The 19554-nt window shown below is 44.1% G+C and overlaps 2 protein-coding genes across 2 annotated transcripts in view; one reads left to right on the plus strand and one right to left on the minus strand.

Moving 5' to 3' along the window:
• Positions 1–2594: 2594 nt before the first annotated feature.
• prkaa2 (protein kinase, AMP-activated, alpha 2 catalytic subunit) lies at positions 2595–14658 on the minus strand. The gene is made up of 9 exons (XM_030770985.1): positions 14562–14658; positions 12407–12548; positions 11204–11297; positions 7473–7617; positions 6808–6895; positions 6432–6656; positions 3614–4115; positions 3217–3343; positions 2595–2856 (listed from the first exon to the last, which is right to left on the minus strand). Exons 1-9 carry the CDS (start codon positions 14653–14655, stop codon positions 2606–2608), a joined length of 1668 nt encoding a protein of 555 aa, XP_030626845.1. The 5' UTR covers positions 14656–14658; the 3' UTR covers positions 2595–2605.
• A 1640-nt stretch (positions 14659–16298) lies between these two features.
• plpp3 (phospholipid phosphatase 3) overlaps positions 16299–19554 on the plus strand; it is a 35463-nt gene continuing 32207 nt past the window's right edge. Inside the window, exons 1-2 of the mRNA XM_030771493.1 lie at positions 16299–16342; positions 16452–16817. Coding sequence (XP_030627353.1) covers positions 16679–16817 — 139 coding nt within the window. The 5' untranslated portion in view covers positions 16299–16342; positions 16452–16678. The remainder of the gene's footprint in view (positions 16343–16451; positions 16818–19554) is intronic.

Here is a 19554-nt window from a genome sequence, read left to right on the forward strand (position 1 = left end):
AACCTTACAGGTTACACACACACACACACACACACAGTGTGAAAACATGCCTTCAGAAGTCATTCCCTATTCAGTACAGTACAAGAAAGGAGCCGGACAACTGACGAGTAAATACGTGTCAGTGCGCGTTACTGAGCGCGAGGCAACAGAGCTTAACAGCAGTTAAGAAATAAAGTGAAAAATACGAACACACGGAATCGAAATTTCATTGATTTGTATGGTTTGGTTAATATTATACTCTGTCAACTGGCAGATTCTCGCTAAATCTGATCTAGAAGATTTCTCGTATCTTTCTGATTTCTCAAATAAAGATCTGTTTTTAAACATGTTTGATCTTATTAGTACGAGCTGTGTAATCATTTTTACTGATGAATACTACAACCACACAGCTGGTTTAAATGCTAATCCTTCGGTGATAATGCTCCTTTGTTTGCCGAAACGCATATACTCTCCTCCAAACTGCCGCTAACTCACTGCACGCTCTGATGCAGTGCAATCACGAGAGGTTGTTGGCAAATTATCAACATACAATCGTCCTGAAATCATGCTGCCCCCTTCCGGTGTAGTTCACAGTAACGTTTGTAAGGTGACGTTAAATAAAGAATAAATATAAAGAGCTACTTCTACATTCACGCAAAAACAGAATACAACCGAAGTCAAAAACAAAGCTATGTGTATTTCGTTTAAGGCAACTTGAGGAAAGTTAACGTGGCTCTGAGATCAGGTCTGTGCAGGACCACAACAGATACACACCATCCAAAACCAAACCATCAACTAACACACACCATCCAAAACCAAATCCCCAACTAACACACACCATCCCAAACCAAATCCCCAACTAATACACAACACCAAAAACCAAATCCCCAACTAACACACACCATCCGAAACCAAATTCCCAAACTAACACACACCATCCCAAACCAAATCCCCAAATAATACACAACACCTGAAACCAAATCCCCAACTAACACACACCATCCAAAACCAAATCCCAAACTAACACACACCATCCAAAACCAAATCCCCAACTAACACGCAACACCAAAAACCAAATCCACAACTAACACATACCCCCTGAAACCAAAACATTTTGCTTAAAAAATTGTTCAAGAAATTGTTCAATTGTTCAGCCAAAAGATCTTGAGAGTTGTGGAGAAGACAGGTTTTAATCAAACCATATACTCATGTAGCGTTTGGCATTTAACAGAGGGAGTTTTAAAGACTACCCTCACATACTGCCCTCTGACTCTCACGCTCTCTCTGTGTGTCTCTGCTTCTCAGACCCTACCCCAGAGTCAAACACCCTACACTCCCTCTCTCTCTCTCTCTGTCTCTCCCCCACTGTATCTCTCCTCTTCTCCTTCCTCTCTATCTCAGGTTGAGCACAGGTTCAAGGTGAACACAGACATGGCTGCTCTCGGTACGCTCTCATATTAGGGCAGCCTCTCTGTCTGTTTCCCTCTTAGCCTGACCCCCACCATCACATGTTCAGCTACGCCACAGAGAGAGAGGGGGGGGGGGAGAGGGAGAGTGAGAGAGTGAGGGAGAGAGAGAGAGAGTGAGGGGGAGAGAGAGGGGGGGGGGAGTGAGGGAGAGAGAGATCTTCACGATGGTTTGTTGTATTGCGCTATTGCAGTGAAACACTTGTGAAAACAGGATTTAAAAAAATCCATTTACAGTTCTGATTCACATTTGATCCATTTGATTTCTACTGAATTAATTTTATATTTCAGGTGTGATTGGGGAGGGATTACTGTGCTTTGGGAGTGCAGCAGTCCTCATCTGATTTACACACAAGCTGACCTCCGTCACACACACACACATGCGTGCACACGCACACACACGTGCACACACACACACACACACACACAAGCTGGCCTCAGTCAGGAGTGTCTGTGTAGGACCAGGTCCTGAAAGATGGTGTGTATCTGTTTACATTTCTCCTCTGCCTTTTTAAGTCTGTTTTTTTTTTTTTTTGCTAACAGTGCTCTCTGCCTTATTGCTTTGAATTAAAGCATGCATACACACAACCCTCATCCCAAACTCCTCCACCTCACGGTTATCACGACCTGCCCCCCCCTGAACACTGAAATAATACAACTGCACGCTACAAAACTATCTTTGGAAAAATAAATACTAATCTTACATCTAATAAAATTATGATCATCTTCTTTGCATGTATAAACATAATTTTTGGTATGACGTGTCAATCAAAAGCTATGAGATAATTATGTGGAGAGTGAATAACCTGTATGGTGCACCTGCAGATTCACTGAAAATGACAGAGAAAATGGAGGTAAGATGCTGACTGGGTAGACCACCGAGTCCTGGTTAGGATCTCTGCCACGCCCTGTTGCTATGGTGATGAGACTGCCTGAACGGACTGAGGTGGTGTTTGTGAAGGTTAGATTTTGGGAAAAATGACCTACTGAGGGTTTGACCTACAGGTGACCCCTACTGTGGAGGTCACAACGTGACCCCCTGACCCTCGGAGGTGTGTGCATGTATGTGTGTGCTATGTGTGTGTGTCTGTATGTGTGTGTGTGTGTGTAGCTGTGTTTGTCAGTGTGTGAGTGTGTGTGTATGCGTGTGTGTGTGTGTCTCAGCGGGCCAGAGTTGTGATCAGACTGGCACACATCTCGAAGAAGTCCATGGTGTGACTGCCCTGCCGCGGGGAGAGCAGGGGGGCGGAGCCACTAAACGAGCCCGGCAGGGAGCTGCTGAGCTGGGGCGTTTCCACGGCGACGGTCGCCGAGTCAATGCTGAGTCGAGGTCGGTGGAGGCCGTGGAGGCCCGCGGCCGACCCTGAGCGCTGAGGGGTGGAGGATCCGGACTTCTGCTCGATGACATCATCTGTGACACACAGGGAGCGAGAGCTCTGTCTGCCTTCTCTGGCCACAGTACACATCATCTCTATTCCATTCACTGTAGAGAAGTGCCCCTGGAAACACTACTGTGTGTGTGTGTCACAGCGCCTGAAAAATCTCTCCTTCCTCCTGTATCTGAACTAAAACTCTAAACTCTGCTTTCTGTGTTAATGGGCAAACAGAAGTAAATCTTTTTCACATATTAAGATATGAGTAAAACTAAAACACAGTCACTCATCTCAGCACACACACACACACACACACGCTCGTGCATGTTAAATTATAAACTGTTTTACGAGTGTATAGAAAAGTGCTGCATCAGAGCCGGTGTGTGGTGAGCTCTCACCATCGATGCTTTTGAAGTCCAGCAGGTAACTGCGGTTGTCCACCTGGTAGAGCTGCAGACTCATTTTCACAAAGTTGCCTGTGATGGGGTTCTTCCTGCGCACTCTCAGGTGGTACGGGTTCACCACCTGGTGCACAAGAGGAGAGGAGGAGACCTCAGTCAAACTGCCCCATGTTAACGCATTCACACAAACACCATGCAAAACAGGAACCTGTGCACAGCAAAAACAGCCAAGAGACTGCTTCACAGCAAATTATATATGTGTGTGTGTGTGAATGTCTGTATGTGCATGTGTATGTGTGTGCGTGCATGCGTGTGTATGTGTGAGTGTCTGTGTGAGTGAGCGTGTGAGTGTATGTGTGTGTGTGTGTGTGTGTGTGTGTGTATAAAACCACACCTTCCAGTCATAGTCCAGCTGTTTCATAGCTCTGTAAACCTCAGCCATGATGTCATAGGGTTTGCTCTGGCTGCGGATGCCAAGATGCCACTTGGCTTTCTTCACGGCGAGAGGTTTGGGTTTGGTAGTGTTCAGTGCGTCCAGCGGGCAGCGTCCTTTAGGGCTGTCGGCCAGCAGGGGGGGCATGCGCTCGGGGTGGGGTTTGACCCCCGGGGGCAGGGGCATGCCCTCCTCCATGAAAGATCCGGTGGGGGGGCTAGAGGCCAGGTAGAACTCGCTGGCCTGGTTCATGATGCGACGGTTGTCGATGATGAGGTGATAGGCCACAGCCAGCTGGTCCTGAGGATCTCCACTGTAAAGACTGCTCATCACCTCCGAGTCTGTACACTCAAACTTCTCACACACCTCACGCACCGCGTCCTCGTCCACCACCGTGGCGTCGTACGCCGGGTCCTCAGGAAACAAGTAGCCAGGCAGGTCCTGCTTAAACCACTCATGTTCCCTGAGGACGAGGAAGACACTTATCACACTTCTCTCTCATCCATAATCAGTTATCACACTTCTCTCTCATCCATAATCAGTTATTATAGTTCTCTCTCATCCATAATCAGTTATCACACTTCTCTCTCATCCATAATCAGTTATCACACTTCTCTCTCATCCATAATCAGTTATTATAGTTCTCTCTCATCCATAATCAGTTATCACACTTCTCTCTCATCCATAATCAGTTATCACACCTCTCTCTCATCCATAATCAGTTATTACACTTCTCTCTCATCCATAATCAGTTATCACACTTCTCTCTCATCAATAATCAGTCATTATAGTTCTCTCTCATCCATAATCAGTTATCACACTTCTCTCTCACACTTCTCTTGTATGTATGGTTTAGGCGAGGCCAGGTGTATGTATAATGTATGTATAGTTTATGTGAGGCCAGGTGTATGTATACTGTATGTATAGTTTAGGTGAGGCCAGGTGTATGTATAATGTATGTATAGTTTAGGCGAGGCCAGGTGTATGTATAATGTATTTATAGTTTAGGCGAGGCCAGGTGTATGTATACTGTATGTATAGTTTATGCGAGGCCAGGTGTATGTATAATGTATGTATATTTTATGCGAGGCCAGGTGTATGTATAATGTATGTATAGTTTATGTGAGGCCAGGTGTATGTATACTGTATGTATAGTTTAGGCGAGGCCAGGTGTATGTATACTGTATGTATAGTTTATGCGAGGCCAGGTGTATGTATACTGTATGTATAGTTTAGGCGAGGCCAGGTGTATGTGTACTGTATGTATAGTTTATGCGAGGCCAGGTGTATGTATACTGTATGTATAGTTTATGTGAGGCCAGGTGTATGTATACTGTATGTATAGTTTAGGCGAGGCCAGGTGTATGTATACTGTATGTATAGTTTATGCGAGGCCAGGTGTATGTATACTGTATGTATAGTTTAGGTGAGGCCAGGTGTATGTATAATGTATGTATAGTTTAGGCGAGGCCAGGTGTATGTATACTGTATGTATAGTTTATGTGAGGCCAGGTGTATGTATACTGTATGTATAGTTTAGGCGAGGCCAGGTGTATGTGTACTGTATGTATAGTTTATGCGAGGCCAGGTGTATGTATACTGTATGTATAGTTTAGGTGAGGCCAGGTGTATGTATAATGTATGTATAGTTTAGGCGAGGCCAGGTGTATGTATAATGTATGTATAGTTTAGGTGAGGCCAGGTGTATGTATACTGTATGTATAGTTTATGCGAGGCCAGGTGTATGTATAATGTATGTATAGTTTATGTGAGGCCAGGTGTATGTATACTGTATGTATAGTTTATGCGAGGCCAGGTGTATGTATAATGTATGTATAGTTTATGTGAGGCCAGGTGTATGTATACTGTATGTATAGTTTATGCGAGGCCAGGTGTATGTATACTGTATGTATAGTTTATGCGAGGCCAGGTGTATGTGTACTGTATGTATAGTTTAGGCGAGGCCAGGTGTATGTATAATGTATGTATAGTTTAGGCGAGGCCAGGTGTATGTATACTGTATGTATAGTTTAGGTGAGGCCAGGTGTATGTGTACTGTATGTATGGTTTAGGCGAGGCCAGGTGTATGTATAATGTATGTATGGTTTAGGCGAGGCCAGGTGTATGTATACTGTATGTATAGTTTATGCGAGGCCAGGTGTATGTATACTGTATGTATAGTTTAGGTGAGGCCAGGTGTATGTATACTGTATGTATAGTTTAGGCGAGGCCAGGTGTATGTATAATGTATGTATGGTTTATGCGAGGCCAGGTGTATGTATACTGTATGTATAGTTTAGGCGAGGCCAGGTGTATGTATAATGTATGTATGGTTTAGGCGAGGCCAGGTGTATGTATACTGTATGTATGGTTTATGCGAGGCCAGGTGTATGTATACTGTATGTATAGTTTAGGTGAGGCCAGGTGTATGTATAATGTATGTATAGTTTAGGCGAGGCCAGGTGTATGTATAATGTATGTATAGTTTAGGTGAGGCCAGGTGTATGTATAATGTATATATAGTTTATGCGAGGCCAGGTGTATGAATAATGTATGTATGGTTTAGGTGAGGCCAGGTGTATGTGTACTGTATGTATAGTTTAGGCGAGGCCAGGTGTATGTGTACTGTATGTATAGTTTATGCGAGGCCAGGTGTATGTGTACTGTATGTATGGTTTATGCGAGGCCAGGTGTATGTGTACTGTATGTATGGTTTATGCGAGGCCAGGTGTATGTGTAATGTATGTATGGTTCATGCGAGGCCAGGTGACTGTCTGACCTGATGTCTTTGATGGTTGCTCTCTTTAGTGGGTCCACCTGTAACATGAACATGAGCAAACTGGCCACAGATCGGTTGAGGTATTCTGGGATGTAAAACACACCCCCGCGGATCTTCTTGAACAGGGTGGGCACATGCTCATCATCAAAGGGTAGAGTCCCACAGAGCAAAGCATAGAGTATAACCCCACAACTCCAGATATCCACCTCCGGACCAGCGTACAGTCTACAGGGAAAAGACAGAGTGACATCACACAGTCTACTGGGAGAAGACACAGGACAGCATCTCAGTGTGTTCAAAAGTTTAAATGAACATATGAATGATTGAATGAATCTGTCTATTTGTGTCTGAAGGTCGCGGGCTCACGACCTCTCACCTTCCGGAGATGACCTCCGGGGCGGCATAGTTAGGCGACCCACAGCTTGTTCTCAGGAACTCTCCGTCTGACATCATGTTCGACAGACCTGCGAAGCAGCACAAACACAGCTCTGAGTTACCACCTGAGAAGACTGCGGTTTCACCGGACGGTTTCACTGGACGTTAATCCGTGTCGGGACCTTAGGATAGTTTTCCATGTTCATAAATAACAGTGTTTCTCAGTGTTTTTACAGGCTCATAACACTAGTGGTTTGTTACGTTTTTGTTTGGAGGTGACTTCAGTCAGTCAGGTAGCAGTGTTCTCAGTAAACTGAAGGTGACTTTGAGTAGACGCTGGCTGTCTCAGGGCTTTGGGAGAACTGTCCCTTTAACTGTAGCCCATAGGGACATCCGACAGGTCGGCTTAGTACGTGACAGAAAGAAAACCTGAACAGCTGAGACTAGGCAGTCATACGATTAACACAGTTAAAACACATATGACACACAACATACAGACTCAGGTCAGACTCTGAATGGCAGCCTAATGAGCGCAGATCTGTACGGGTCGGTAAAACTTTGGTGTGAGTCATTCTTCTCTTTGTCTAATATCACACTACACCACGCTTCACTAGCCAACAGACATCAGAACGGACTGTTGCCTGGCAACCGTCCCTCCCTCTTTACCGAAGTCGGCGATCTTGGCGTTCATACAGCCGTCCAGCAGCACGTTTTCAGGCTTCAGGTCTCTGTGCACCACCATGTGTCTGTGGCAGTAATCCACTGCCGAGATGATCTGCTGGAAGAGCCTACGCGCCTCTGTGTCCTCCACCTGCACACACAGCATACGCACACATTACACACTCACACACACACATATTACACACTCACACATATTACACACTCACTCACACACACATATTACACACTCACACACACACATATTACACACTCACACACACACATATTACACACTCACACACACACACACATATTATACACTCACACACACACACACACACATATTACACACACACACACACACACACACATGTTACACATTCACACACACACATGTTACACACTCATTCACACATACATATTACACACTCACTCACACACACATATTACACACTCACACACACACATATTACACACTCACACATATTACACACTCACTCACACACACATATTACACACTCACACACACACATATTACACACTCACACACACACACACACACATATTATACACTCACACACACACACACACACATATTACACACACACACACACACACACACACATGTTACACATTCACACACACACATGTTACACACTCATTCACACATACATATTACACACTCACTCACACACACATATTACACACTCACACACACACATATTACACACTCACACATATTACACACTCACTCACACACACATATTACACACTCACACACACACATATTACACACTCACACACACACACACACACATATTATACACTCACACACACACACACACACATATTACACACACACACACACACACACATGTTACACATTCACACACACACATGTTACACACTCATTCACACATACATATTACACACTCACACACACACACATATTACACACTCACACACACACATATTACACACACACACACACACACACATGTTACACATTCACACACACACATGTTACACACTCATTCACACATACATATTACACTCTCACTCACACACACATATTACACACTCACACATATTACACACTCACACACACACATATTACACACTCACACATATTACACACTCACTCACACACACATATTACACACTCACTCACACACATATTACACACACACTCACACACACAAATTACACACTCACACACACACACACACACACACACGTTACACACTCACTCACACACACATATTACACACTCACACACACACATATTACACAGTCACACACACACATATTACACAGTCACACATATTACACACTCACACATTACACACTCACTCACACACACATATTACACACTCACTCACACACACACACACATATTACACACTCACTCACACACACATGTTACACATTCACACATATTACACACTCACACACACACATATTACACACTCACACATATTACACACTCACTCACACACACATATTACACACTCACACACACACACATATTACACACTCACACATATTACACACTCACACACACACATATTACACACTCACTCACACACACACACACACACACACACACACACACATATTACACACTCACTCACACACACATGTTACACATTCATACATATTACACACTCACACACACACATATTACACACTCACACATATTACACACTCACTCACACACACATATTACACACTCACACACACACACATATTACACACTCACACATATTACACACTCACACACACACATATTACACACTCACACCCACACACATATTACACACTCACACACACACACACATAATACACACTCACACATATTACACACTCACACACACACACACGCATATATTACACACTCACACACACACACATATTTCACACTCACACATATTACACACTCACACATATTACACACTCACACACACACATATTACAGTCACACATATTACACACTCACACATATTACACACTCACACACACACATATTACAGTCACACATGTTACACACTCCCTCACACATACATATTACACACTCACTCACACACACATATTACACACTCACACACACACAAATATTACACACTCACACACATTACACACTCACTCATACACACATATTACACACACATATTACACACTTATACACATATTACACACTCACTCACACACACATATTACACACTAATTCACACACACATATTACACACTCACACATATTTCAAACACACACACGCACACACATACTACACACTCACACACATATTTCACACACACATATTACACACACACACACACACACACACACTACACACTCACACACATATTTCACACACACATATTACACACACGCAGGCACACACACACACACAACACCGCTCAGTCTCAGCTCCGTGAATGAATGTGACATATTCATTCAAAAACAATATATGTTCCACAAACATAAGACTGTGGCCAGTGCTGACATGTAGGTGCAGTCTGACAGAGTTAACAGACTGGAGGTGCAGTCTGACAGAGTTAACAGACTGGAGGTGCGGTCTGACAGAGTCAACAGACTGGAGGTGCGGTCTGACAGAGTTAACAGACTGGAGGTGCAGTCTGACAGAGTTAACAGACTGGAGGTGCAGTCTGACAGAGTTAACAGACTGAAGGTGCAGTCTGACAGAGTTAACAGACTGGAGGTGCGGTCTGACAGAGTTAACAGACTGGAGGTGCAGTCTGACAGAGTTAACAGACTGGAGGTGCAGTCTGACAGAGTTGGAGTGAAAGCTAAGGAAAAATCTTCATTCATTCAGAAAATGAAAAAAGGGCCACATTGTTTCCGCCTCTGTCCTCTCTGAACTCAGTAACCCCCCCGCCCCCCCCACCCTATGACAGGGGTTACATGACCCCTCAGCCCACACAGCTTAGGACAGGGGTCGAAGGTTAATCCAGATTCAGGATGTGTGGAGTAAAAGTGGGTTAAAGGTTCCGCTTGACTTCTGTCATCCTCTAAGACACTCACTCTTCTGTTTGTTGTAGTTTGGCAGTTTAACGACGTAGAAAGAGTCATTCCTCACCGGAAGAGAGCGGTTCGAGCAGCTCATTCTGTGGGACTGACGGAGTGTCCAGGAACACCAGGATAAAATACATAAAACCACACTGAACACACGCGGCATCCACTCACTGTGTCTACGAAATCTCACAACTACACAAACCACTCAGCACAAAGGCACTGCACAAACACAACATTAGAACAGTCACAATGAGACACCCTTGATGAGAAATGGATGTTCCTCCCTGAGATACTCTGCCCTTAACTTCACGTTCAGAGCAGCCATGACAACCTCACATATTCTGCATTTGATTGTCAAATAAATGCAACATATCTGCTGCCCTGTGTATCCAGCATGTCTGATTATTAAGGGAATCTTTTAGTTCTTACCTCTCATATGACTGTCTGTTCCTAAAATATGTCTAATTAATGAGACGCCATTAGACTCTGCTGTGCGTGTATCCAGACCTCGATCAGTGATATTCATATCCTAACCTTTTTATCAACTAACAAGCACCCTTGCCTCCGTGTGAGGGGCTTTGAAAATGTTGCTGTCTGGTTGCTAGGAGACAGTAGCATCGCCTTACTGATGCTCATTGTGCTGACCGGATGGGGTCGTGTTACGGTTCTGAGTGTGTAAACGGGTTTGACTGAAGGTTCTTACCCTCCCGTGTTTGCAGATGTAATCGAAGAGTTCTCCTCCAGACACATACTCCATCACCATGAAGAAATCCGTTGGCGTGCTGATCACCTGGTACCTGCATTAACACAACAGGCTTTGATTGACAACAGACTCTTGTCAACTGGGCCCTGCCTTCAAACGGTCACCTAGATAACCAAACATGTCACCGAGAAAACCAAACCTGTCATCTAGATATCTAAACCTGTCATGTGGACAACCAAATCAGTTCAAACTGTTCAATCAGAAAAACAACACCATGTCCATACCATGTCTTTTCCTCTCTGGCTTTCAGAGCTGTCGGGGGTCAGGCTAGTGCTCTAAAAATAAAATGTTTTTATCGTGACAGTTGAGGACACACATTGGCGGACGGGGTGACCCAGTCCTGGTGCAGACGTGTTTCCTGCGGGAAACCTGTTCATGGATCGCCCTCATGCTCAGCACTGCATTACCATGGCTATTGTAGGGCTGGAGGAGATGGCCAATCAAAACACTTCATCTGCGGGCGAGGAGCCCCTCTCTGATCTGTCTGTCTCTCTCTGCTCCAGCCCCAAGCAGACAAACAGGAGACAGCAGATGACAGTAAACACAGCCAGGCTGTCAGGACTCAGCTGATAAAGGTTTTTTTTTTTTATAGTCAAAGGCCTCTGCTGCTCTCAGCACAACCTCTAAGATCTAACACACACACACACACACACGCACACATACACACACACACACACACACACACACACACGCTTGCACGAGTGGGGGCAATCTTAACTAATAAAGGATGAACTGAGCTAACTGCCCTCTGAAAGTATAACGTATTAAACTATCTCTTCTTCACTGTCACAACCTGGGACCTGGCAGTTCAGGCTTGGCCGTCATTCTGTAGAAACATCTGGAACATCAGAAAACAGGGTATGCAAACCCCTCTGAGACTCTTCTCACAAATATTCACGACACCCAGAGAAACCTCTGTAAGCAGTTCCATCACAAATGGAAATTCAATATAGATTTTCTCTTTCCATTCACCTGAGAAATCCACACAGGCCACTGGGGGCCAGGTGTTTGTCTCCTGTTCTATCAAGTAAACAGTTAATAAAATAATATAATCCTCCTCAGATTCGGTAGCCAAATTACTGACCACAGGGTCTGAGGATTATGGCTTCTAAATCTGTGATTTGGGATTTCATCTGTACTCACAGTTTAATAATGTGTGGATGCCGGAACAGTTTAAGGTTCTGGATCTCCCGTTTAATTTTGCCAACGACATCGAGGCTACGGATCTTCTGACGATTCAAGATCTTCACAGCAACTTTATGTCCAGTAAGCTGGTGCTCTCCAACTGTCGGGGACGCACACACACACACACACAGAATTAAAACCCAGCTGGACTACTGTATATACACAGCTGATTAAAGACAAGTTTCACTCAGGGAAAATCAAACATGATTGTCTACAGCCAGCACAAAGCCTCCAAGAAAAAAACAAAGCGAGCGAGAAAAATGTGTGTGACTCTTGAGTAAATATGGCCTCGTGCGCAGCGCTCGCTGAGAGCACGCAGAGAGCTCGCGTTACTGTGATAACTGACGAGAACAATGCGTGTGCTCATTTTCGCTGTGTGCAGCGTGTTATGAACTAAGTCTTTCTGAGCCACACGTCCTTAAAAAGAAATTACAAATAAGCACATTCTGAAAAATGTTTATTTAAGTGTGACAAATAATAACAAGACAACACTGTTAAAAAGCAAACACGAGAGATGAGGCCAAATAAGGTATTTTTTCCGTTCTGCTTTAAACACAAGAAAGTTGTTTCTAGAGAAATACATTTGTCAAAGAAGTCTCGTCACAAAACTTTTAGACGATGTGTAGTGAACCGCTCTAGCTGGTCAAAGGGGGAACGAAGTGAAAGAGCAACCGAATGTTTCAGTTGACTGATAATGAATACGCTTTGAGGGCAACGACTCGAGCGAAGCAACTTGTTTCTGGAGGATGCGGGTGGAGACGGATGCGCCTCAGAAGTATTTCAAGATCGCAGCACTGAGCAAATGCACTTGTCTTTACATACTGAATTCAGCTCGGGGAAGAGCTTGCGTGCGGGCGCTACAGTGACCCCAGCTCTTTAAACGCCTCCACTGGGCGCGAGGGCTTCGGAATTTCTTCAGAAGACTGTTTCAGAATACTTGCCTCTTCACTGTAGTTGACTATAGTTTCTGATGCTTTCTGTGAGTCGGCCACATAAACGCTTTACGCATCGTAATGTATAATGGGTTTCCTGGGACCCGTAACAGTGTAGCTTTAACACTGATGGGGTCTGGGGTAGTGTGAAAGGCGCGATTTACGGCGCGAGCCGGCGGAATTCTCTCAACCCTTCACCTTCCATCTGCCTTCTGAAGGTCACAGTCGGTCACCTAACGCATTAAAACCACAAACCACGACTACTGGACTATCTGTGACCAAGTCATAATTTTTTCTCTACGAAACAAGCAGATGTTTATGTTAAGTTGCTGATTCAGGAATGCAGCAGCGAAGGAAGACGGGTGTCAGCTAAGCTTTCTCTATGCAACCAGGCAGGTTTTCCAACGAAGAAAACGGCACAGGGACAGCGCTGCACGTCGTGATCACTTAAAGTGCCACATGCAGCACAACACTGACATGAAAAGCAACATTTGCGCACACTGTCATTGGCCGAAAGGTCGCTATACTTTCAAAGGTAGCCCCGTTTGCTACAGCGGACAGGGTAGAACAAGGTGTCGGCATCGGATTTTCGCAAGGTCAGAGTTATTATCGGTAATAAACAGCAATATGCTGTCAGTCCCTTCTCATATATACCCATACCAATGATATGGAGGACAGAGGTGTGACTAGCGGTGCATGATACGCACTTGTTTTGATAAGAAAGTAGCCGACCGGCCCATTAGCGCGTAATGTTTGAGCGCTTGACACTTTATATGCATTAGGCTAGTGATTGTTGAGTTTGGATATCAGTAAGGTCATTTACAGTGTAAAAGTGGCAACTCTGAGACAGAGAAGTGTGCGCTTTAACGGCCCGTAAAAACGCTTTAAAAGCCCGAAACGTCATCAAGCATAGTGTGCGAAGATATTTGATACGGAGAGTATGTCACGCAGTGGTGCTGAAAGCATTTCGTGCGCTATCATAAAGTATTCAGGAATAGCATTTACGTTTTTCCCTTCAGCTGGAGAACTATCCGCGAGGAAAGATACGTTCACTCGGTTACGTACATTGCGTAGACTATCTACCGGTAAGTTGTATACTCGCAGGAGCGAAAACATTGGTTTTATCTTGATTGTACGCCACCCTAATTGTGCGTACGGGGGTAAAAAAGGCTTTACTTAACTCTTAACTTTTCCAAACGTCCCGACTCCAAGCGTGTCCCCGAGGATGTAGTGTCCTATCTTTACCCTGCCCTCGTGCTTCTGTTTCTCAGCCATTTTACCATTTGAGATCCTTCGGTTTCTTTAGGCTAAGAGCAAAAAGGGGGCGGGGTTGAAGTTGAGTTCGGGCATAACATGACCTAGACTGCGCTCCGCCGTTGGGTAACGCTGTGGGCTTTCAAAACATGGGAACGCATGAGGATTTCGCCAGAGCGGGGTTATGATGAGGGCCAAAAAACATCGTCATCTCAGCTAATAGGGGGCACGAACTGAACGAAACCTCTAGGAACCTGGAGATCGCTTAAACCTACCGTTTCTAAAATAATGCACGTCGTTGAGGCTTTTGGTAAGGCGCAAAGGGACCAGGGCTAGAGAGGTCTCGCCCCAAGTGGTCTTAGCAAGATAACGACAGGCGACAGATAAAATGGAGGGAAAAACATGTAAACATGAACAGAATACAAATTCCTGATATAGAAGATCTGCTGGACATATCTAATGTCGAAACAGAAGGTATCTGAACAGTGATAAAATAATGTTTCATAATCACACATTGTTTATCTACGCAAAGTATTTAACGAATGATAGATCTCTACTATATGTTGCGTTACAAATGCAGTCTGTTACATTTACGATCAGTTACAATTTTCTTAAACTACAGTGTTCCTTTACACACACTTGATATAACACTAGGCTCACTGTCTGACAATTAACTGTAAATGCTTGAGAAGCTTAGGAGTCATGAGTACTGTCTTGCACCATTTTAAACACTAGATGGCAGTAACAGTTCAGTATAGAAACGATTTCCAAGGGGTCGACTTGCCATCAGTATGCCACTTTCTACAGTACAACGAGCAATGAATGCCAATGAATGGTTAAACTGCATGATCCTGTCCTTGCCTTCTTAAACGTGTGACAGTAAATCCATGTTTAGTGTAATGCACGAGAGATCTGAAACAGTTACAGTTATAGGCCTAGATGTGTGGAGTGTGCACATGAATGCAAAGCATGTTCATACGTTGATAAATAGTTAATCACCCGCCACAGTCGCGAAACGGAAGTCAATTACAATGCCTTTAAAACATCCATACACTTTTGTGTATTTGCCATAATATGCAGCTAAAAAACAAACAAACAAACAATCAGTCGAGCAAAACATACCATATAATTACCACCATATAATTAACTCAGCACAACAATAGTAAATTACCCATTATTAATGTGCTATGTTAAGGGGAAAAGACATTAATATGAAAAAATATTCAATGTGGTTATTAAAATAAATAAATAGTATATCGTTATATTTCCACTTCCATTTGACTGAATCGTAAAGACATAATGTTGTCAACAGACAATCGGTTCTGAGTGAGTTTGGCCTTACGGTGCCACAGCAAAAGCTAATCTCCACATTCAGTTTAGCAACTGAGTCGAGTTCCAGCATCTCTCTCTCTCTCTCTCTCTGTTCCAACAGTTAACCGCTTGGAGCACTGCTGGTCTATTCGCCCTATTCCAAGTTTTTCACATAGCCTAAGTATGGAGCTGATTAAACTCAGCGTGGAACTCGAGGAAGGGGGCTGAGCCTTGTACCGCTGTGGATAGCTTTAAGAGTGACGGGGAGGCGGAGGAGGAGGAGGAGGAGAAGGATTCATAAAACTGGAGTTGATCTTCTAGGGTTTAGAACAGCGCCCTCGGTACAAAACACAGTCTTTACACAGTTGAGCGACTCGAGCGTTCCATTCATTCAGAGGTAAATAAAACTTTTTTTCCTATGTAAAAAGACAATCAGTTGCAGAGAAGAACTCTTAATTTCAAAACCTTTGAAGTTGCCAGTGCGGAAATTGTCCTTTTATTTTCAGAGAATTACTGGACTTGATTACCCCAACTTCGCATCGTCATATTGTTGGCACAAACTTTACGGAGCCGCGCAAGTTGTTAGAATCTCTCTGTCTCCAAGACCTCCGTGACATTTGCTGTCTCGCTCACAGTTTGAGCGGACTGTACTTTCTGGGGATAGTTATTAATCGAGACTCCGATAATCGCGTGTGTGGACTGGGATTTTAAAGAGAGGAGTGGGAGTTCTCAAATGCAAAACTACACATATGAGAAAGCCATGGCACCCGAGACGAGAAACGGTGGAACATCTACGTTAAACAACAACAACGGTATCGACACCAAGAGAAGAAAACTTTTAATAGCTTTGGATCTCTTCTGCCTTCTCTTAGGTGAGTGTCCAAACTATAAACACTGCCACGAATAATCTGCGTCTTGGCCACTCACTTTTCACAAGATCCGACAGAGTTATACCGTAATTACCACTCCTAAATACGCGCTTACCCTAAGCATACAGGCTGTCTTGCATAATCTTTTTGTTGTTGTTGTTGTTGTTGTTTAAGAAGTGTGGGTACATATTCTGCCTCATTGCATATTTATTTTGCAATGTGATTTTGTTCATGATTTTGTTGAGTGTCACAGAACGCGTCCTCGCGCGATGTATTTTCCAAATATTATGCCAAATATCTCTGAAAGCAGTTACGCGGTTAATTTAACGCAATTTTCTTATCGGATTGGCTGGAGCGGGAAGAGACGACACTCCCATTGTATTAGTCCACCGTCTGCTCGTGAAAATACCAGTTTGTAAGTGTTTTGATAGTTACTCTATAGACAGGCATATCACGTTTAACTGCACAAAAACAATGGTTACAAAACTTGGTTGTGCAGTGTCCCGGTGGAGAAAGTGACCGCTACACAACCCAATCACCAGGCGCTATAGGGCAGGGGGGTTATTTTTGATATGACTCCACTGAAAGCATGCGAAACTTCCCCGTTACATCTACTGAAAGTTTGGCGAATGAACGTTTACCGCTGTCTGCATGCAGACTTCGATTTTGATTTTGTTTTCTTTTAATTTTTTCACCAAAGTTGGCGAGATGCGGTTAAATTAATACAGTTACTATTCATGTCCGTATCTCAACGTATACTTAAGGCGAGACCATTTTTGTTTTGAATTCTCTCGTGTCTTTATTTTGAGAGGATCTCCTAAAACGTGCCTTTAACGACAACAGTGAGTCTAATGAGGAGCCCTGGATGTCACGCCTGTTCATCGTCACCGTTTGCATCGCTGCTGACACTGGAGAGCTGCCTTTGCTTCCAACTGTACGAAATTCGTCTATTGCTCACGCGCTGTTGCCTCTGGAAAGAATACTGTGTATGGAACAGCTGAAATGTTGCGAGTCAACCCTAGAGTACTATCCACGCTTAATTTGTTTTTCATCGTTTAAGTGGGCACATCACGTCTTTTTTTTTTATTTGAAGGTGCTGACATCTCGATTTGCTTTCTATTGTTCGAGTGTTTGGAAGCCAGGACAATGTCGCACTCTCAGCTTTCCCAAGCGTCAGTTAACACACTCTTTCCCAGAGCCAGGGATTAGCGAACTCCGCTGCAACTTTACACATTCTTTTCGCGCGGCTATCCAAACCGCCATTAGCCAGCTGGCGCTTCTCATTCACAGCCTGCCACGGCATCATATCAGCTTTCCCCTGCACTGGAGGTAGTGCAATTGGTTTCTCTCCTTTTGTCCTAGACATTGAGTAGAATAATTGCTTGAACGAATAGTGTAAAACCAGGACACAACTGTTCATCTTTCCGGTCCCTTGAGAACCTGCGTTGATTGTCATCTGCAGTGCATAAGTGGACGTCTCTCTCTCTCTCTCTCTCTCTCTCTCTCTCTCTCTCTCTCTCTCTCTCTCTCTCTCTCTCTCTCTCTCTCTCTCTCTCTCTCTCTCTCGGGGCAGGGAAGCAGGTGTGTAAGTGGAGTAGAGAGGTTCTTGACACTGTACGCCCGGGCTTCATTATGTTTGTGGCGGCTGCAGTTAAACGATCTTGCGGCTTAACGGTACTCGGCGCTGCTTAATGAAAAATGAGCAAAGACGCAGACACGTATTTACGGGTGTTTTTTATGGTTTCTTTGAGACAAACTTAAATGAAATCTGTTCTCACATTAAGATGAAATGACGGAGCGCACATATGGAGCAAAACCAACTTCCTTCTCATTATCAAAAAAAAAAACCCCAAAAACCTGGTATGAATTGTTTCGCTTTATAAGCGAGGCACAAACAAACATGTTCTTTGTGATGTTAAATAGTGAGTGACTTGTGTGTGTGTGTGTGTGTGTGTGTGTGTGTGTGTGTGTGCATGTGTGTGTGTGTGCATGTGTGTGTGTGTGTGTGTGTGTGTGTGTTGGGGGGGGGGGACTCATTTGGAGAGGGGATTTGTGGGGATGGGGGAGGAGGTTGTGGGTAACTCGAAGAATGTCTGATTGTGAATGGGCTTTGTTTGGGCTAGTGCTATGGGAATATCCCTCATCTCCCCCCCCCCCCCCCCCCCCACCTCTGCCCCCCCCCCTTCTCTCTTCTTTCAGTTGTGCTCAGACAGCTGGCATTTTAATTCACTGTTCTCTAAGTTTGTCTGTTATAATTCACATTCTGTAGTTCACCACATATTAGCTGTTATGTGAACTACTCCTGCTCACACACAGACACAACAGGGGTCTTATGCTTTATGAATATTAATGAGGAGCTTTCAGACAGTCGGATAAGTTCCTCCCACCACTGAGAGGAATTAGGACAAACACTCTCAGATTATGTTAAAAGATGACACACACATACACACACTTGTACTTCTATCTACATGAGGACATAATGCATTCCGTAGCTCCTTACCCTGCCCTCAACCATCATAACTAAAAGCCTAACCCCTAACCCTAACCCTGACCTGAACCTAATTCTAACCTGAACCCTAAAACCAAGACTTAACCCTCAAATAGCCCTTTGAAGACGTGAGGACCAGACAAAATGTCCTCATTCTCCCAAAAACTCAAACTGGTCCTCACAAAGATAGCTGTACAAGTATTCGCACGCACACGCACACGCACACACACACACACACACACACACACACAC

Source organism: Chanos chanos, chromosome 4 (genome assembly GCF_902362185.1).
Source record: "Chanos chanos chromosome 4, fChaCha1.1, whole genome shotgun sequence".
NCBI lineage: Eukaryota > Metazoa > Chordata > Actinopteri > Gonorynchiformes > Chanidae > Chanos > Chanos chanos.

What these genes read in the sequence shown, in the direction of transcription:
- prkaa2 (XM_030770985.1), bottom strand. Translation starts at nt 14,655, where the DNA reads ATGGCTGAGAAACAGAAGCACGAGGGCAGGGTAAAGATAGGACACTAC. An exon ending in CATCCACACATTATTAAACT is followed by an intron (nt 11,298 to 12,406) that starts GTGAGTACAGAT and finishes GTGTTAATGCAG; the next exon opens with GTACCAGGTGATCAGCACGC. An exon ending in AGCTGGACTATGACTGGAAG is followed by an intron (nt 3,344 to 3,613) that starts GTGTGGTTTTAT and finishes CTTGTGCACCAG; the next exon opens with GTGGTGAACCCGTACCACCT.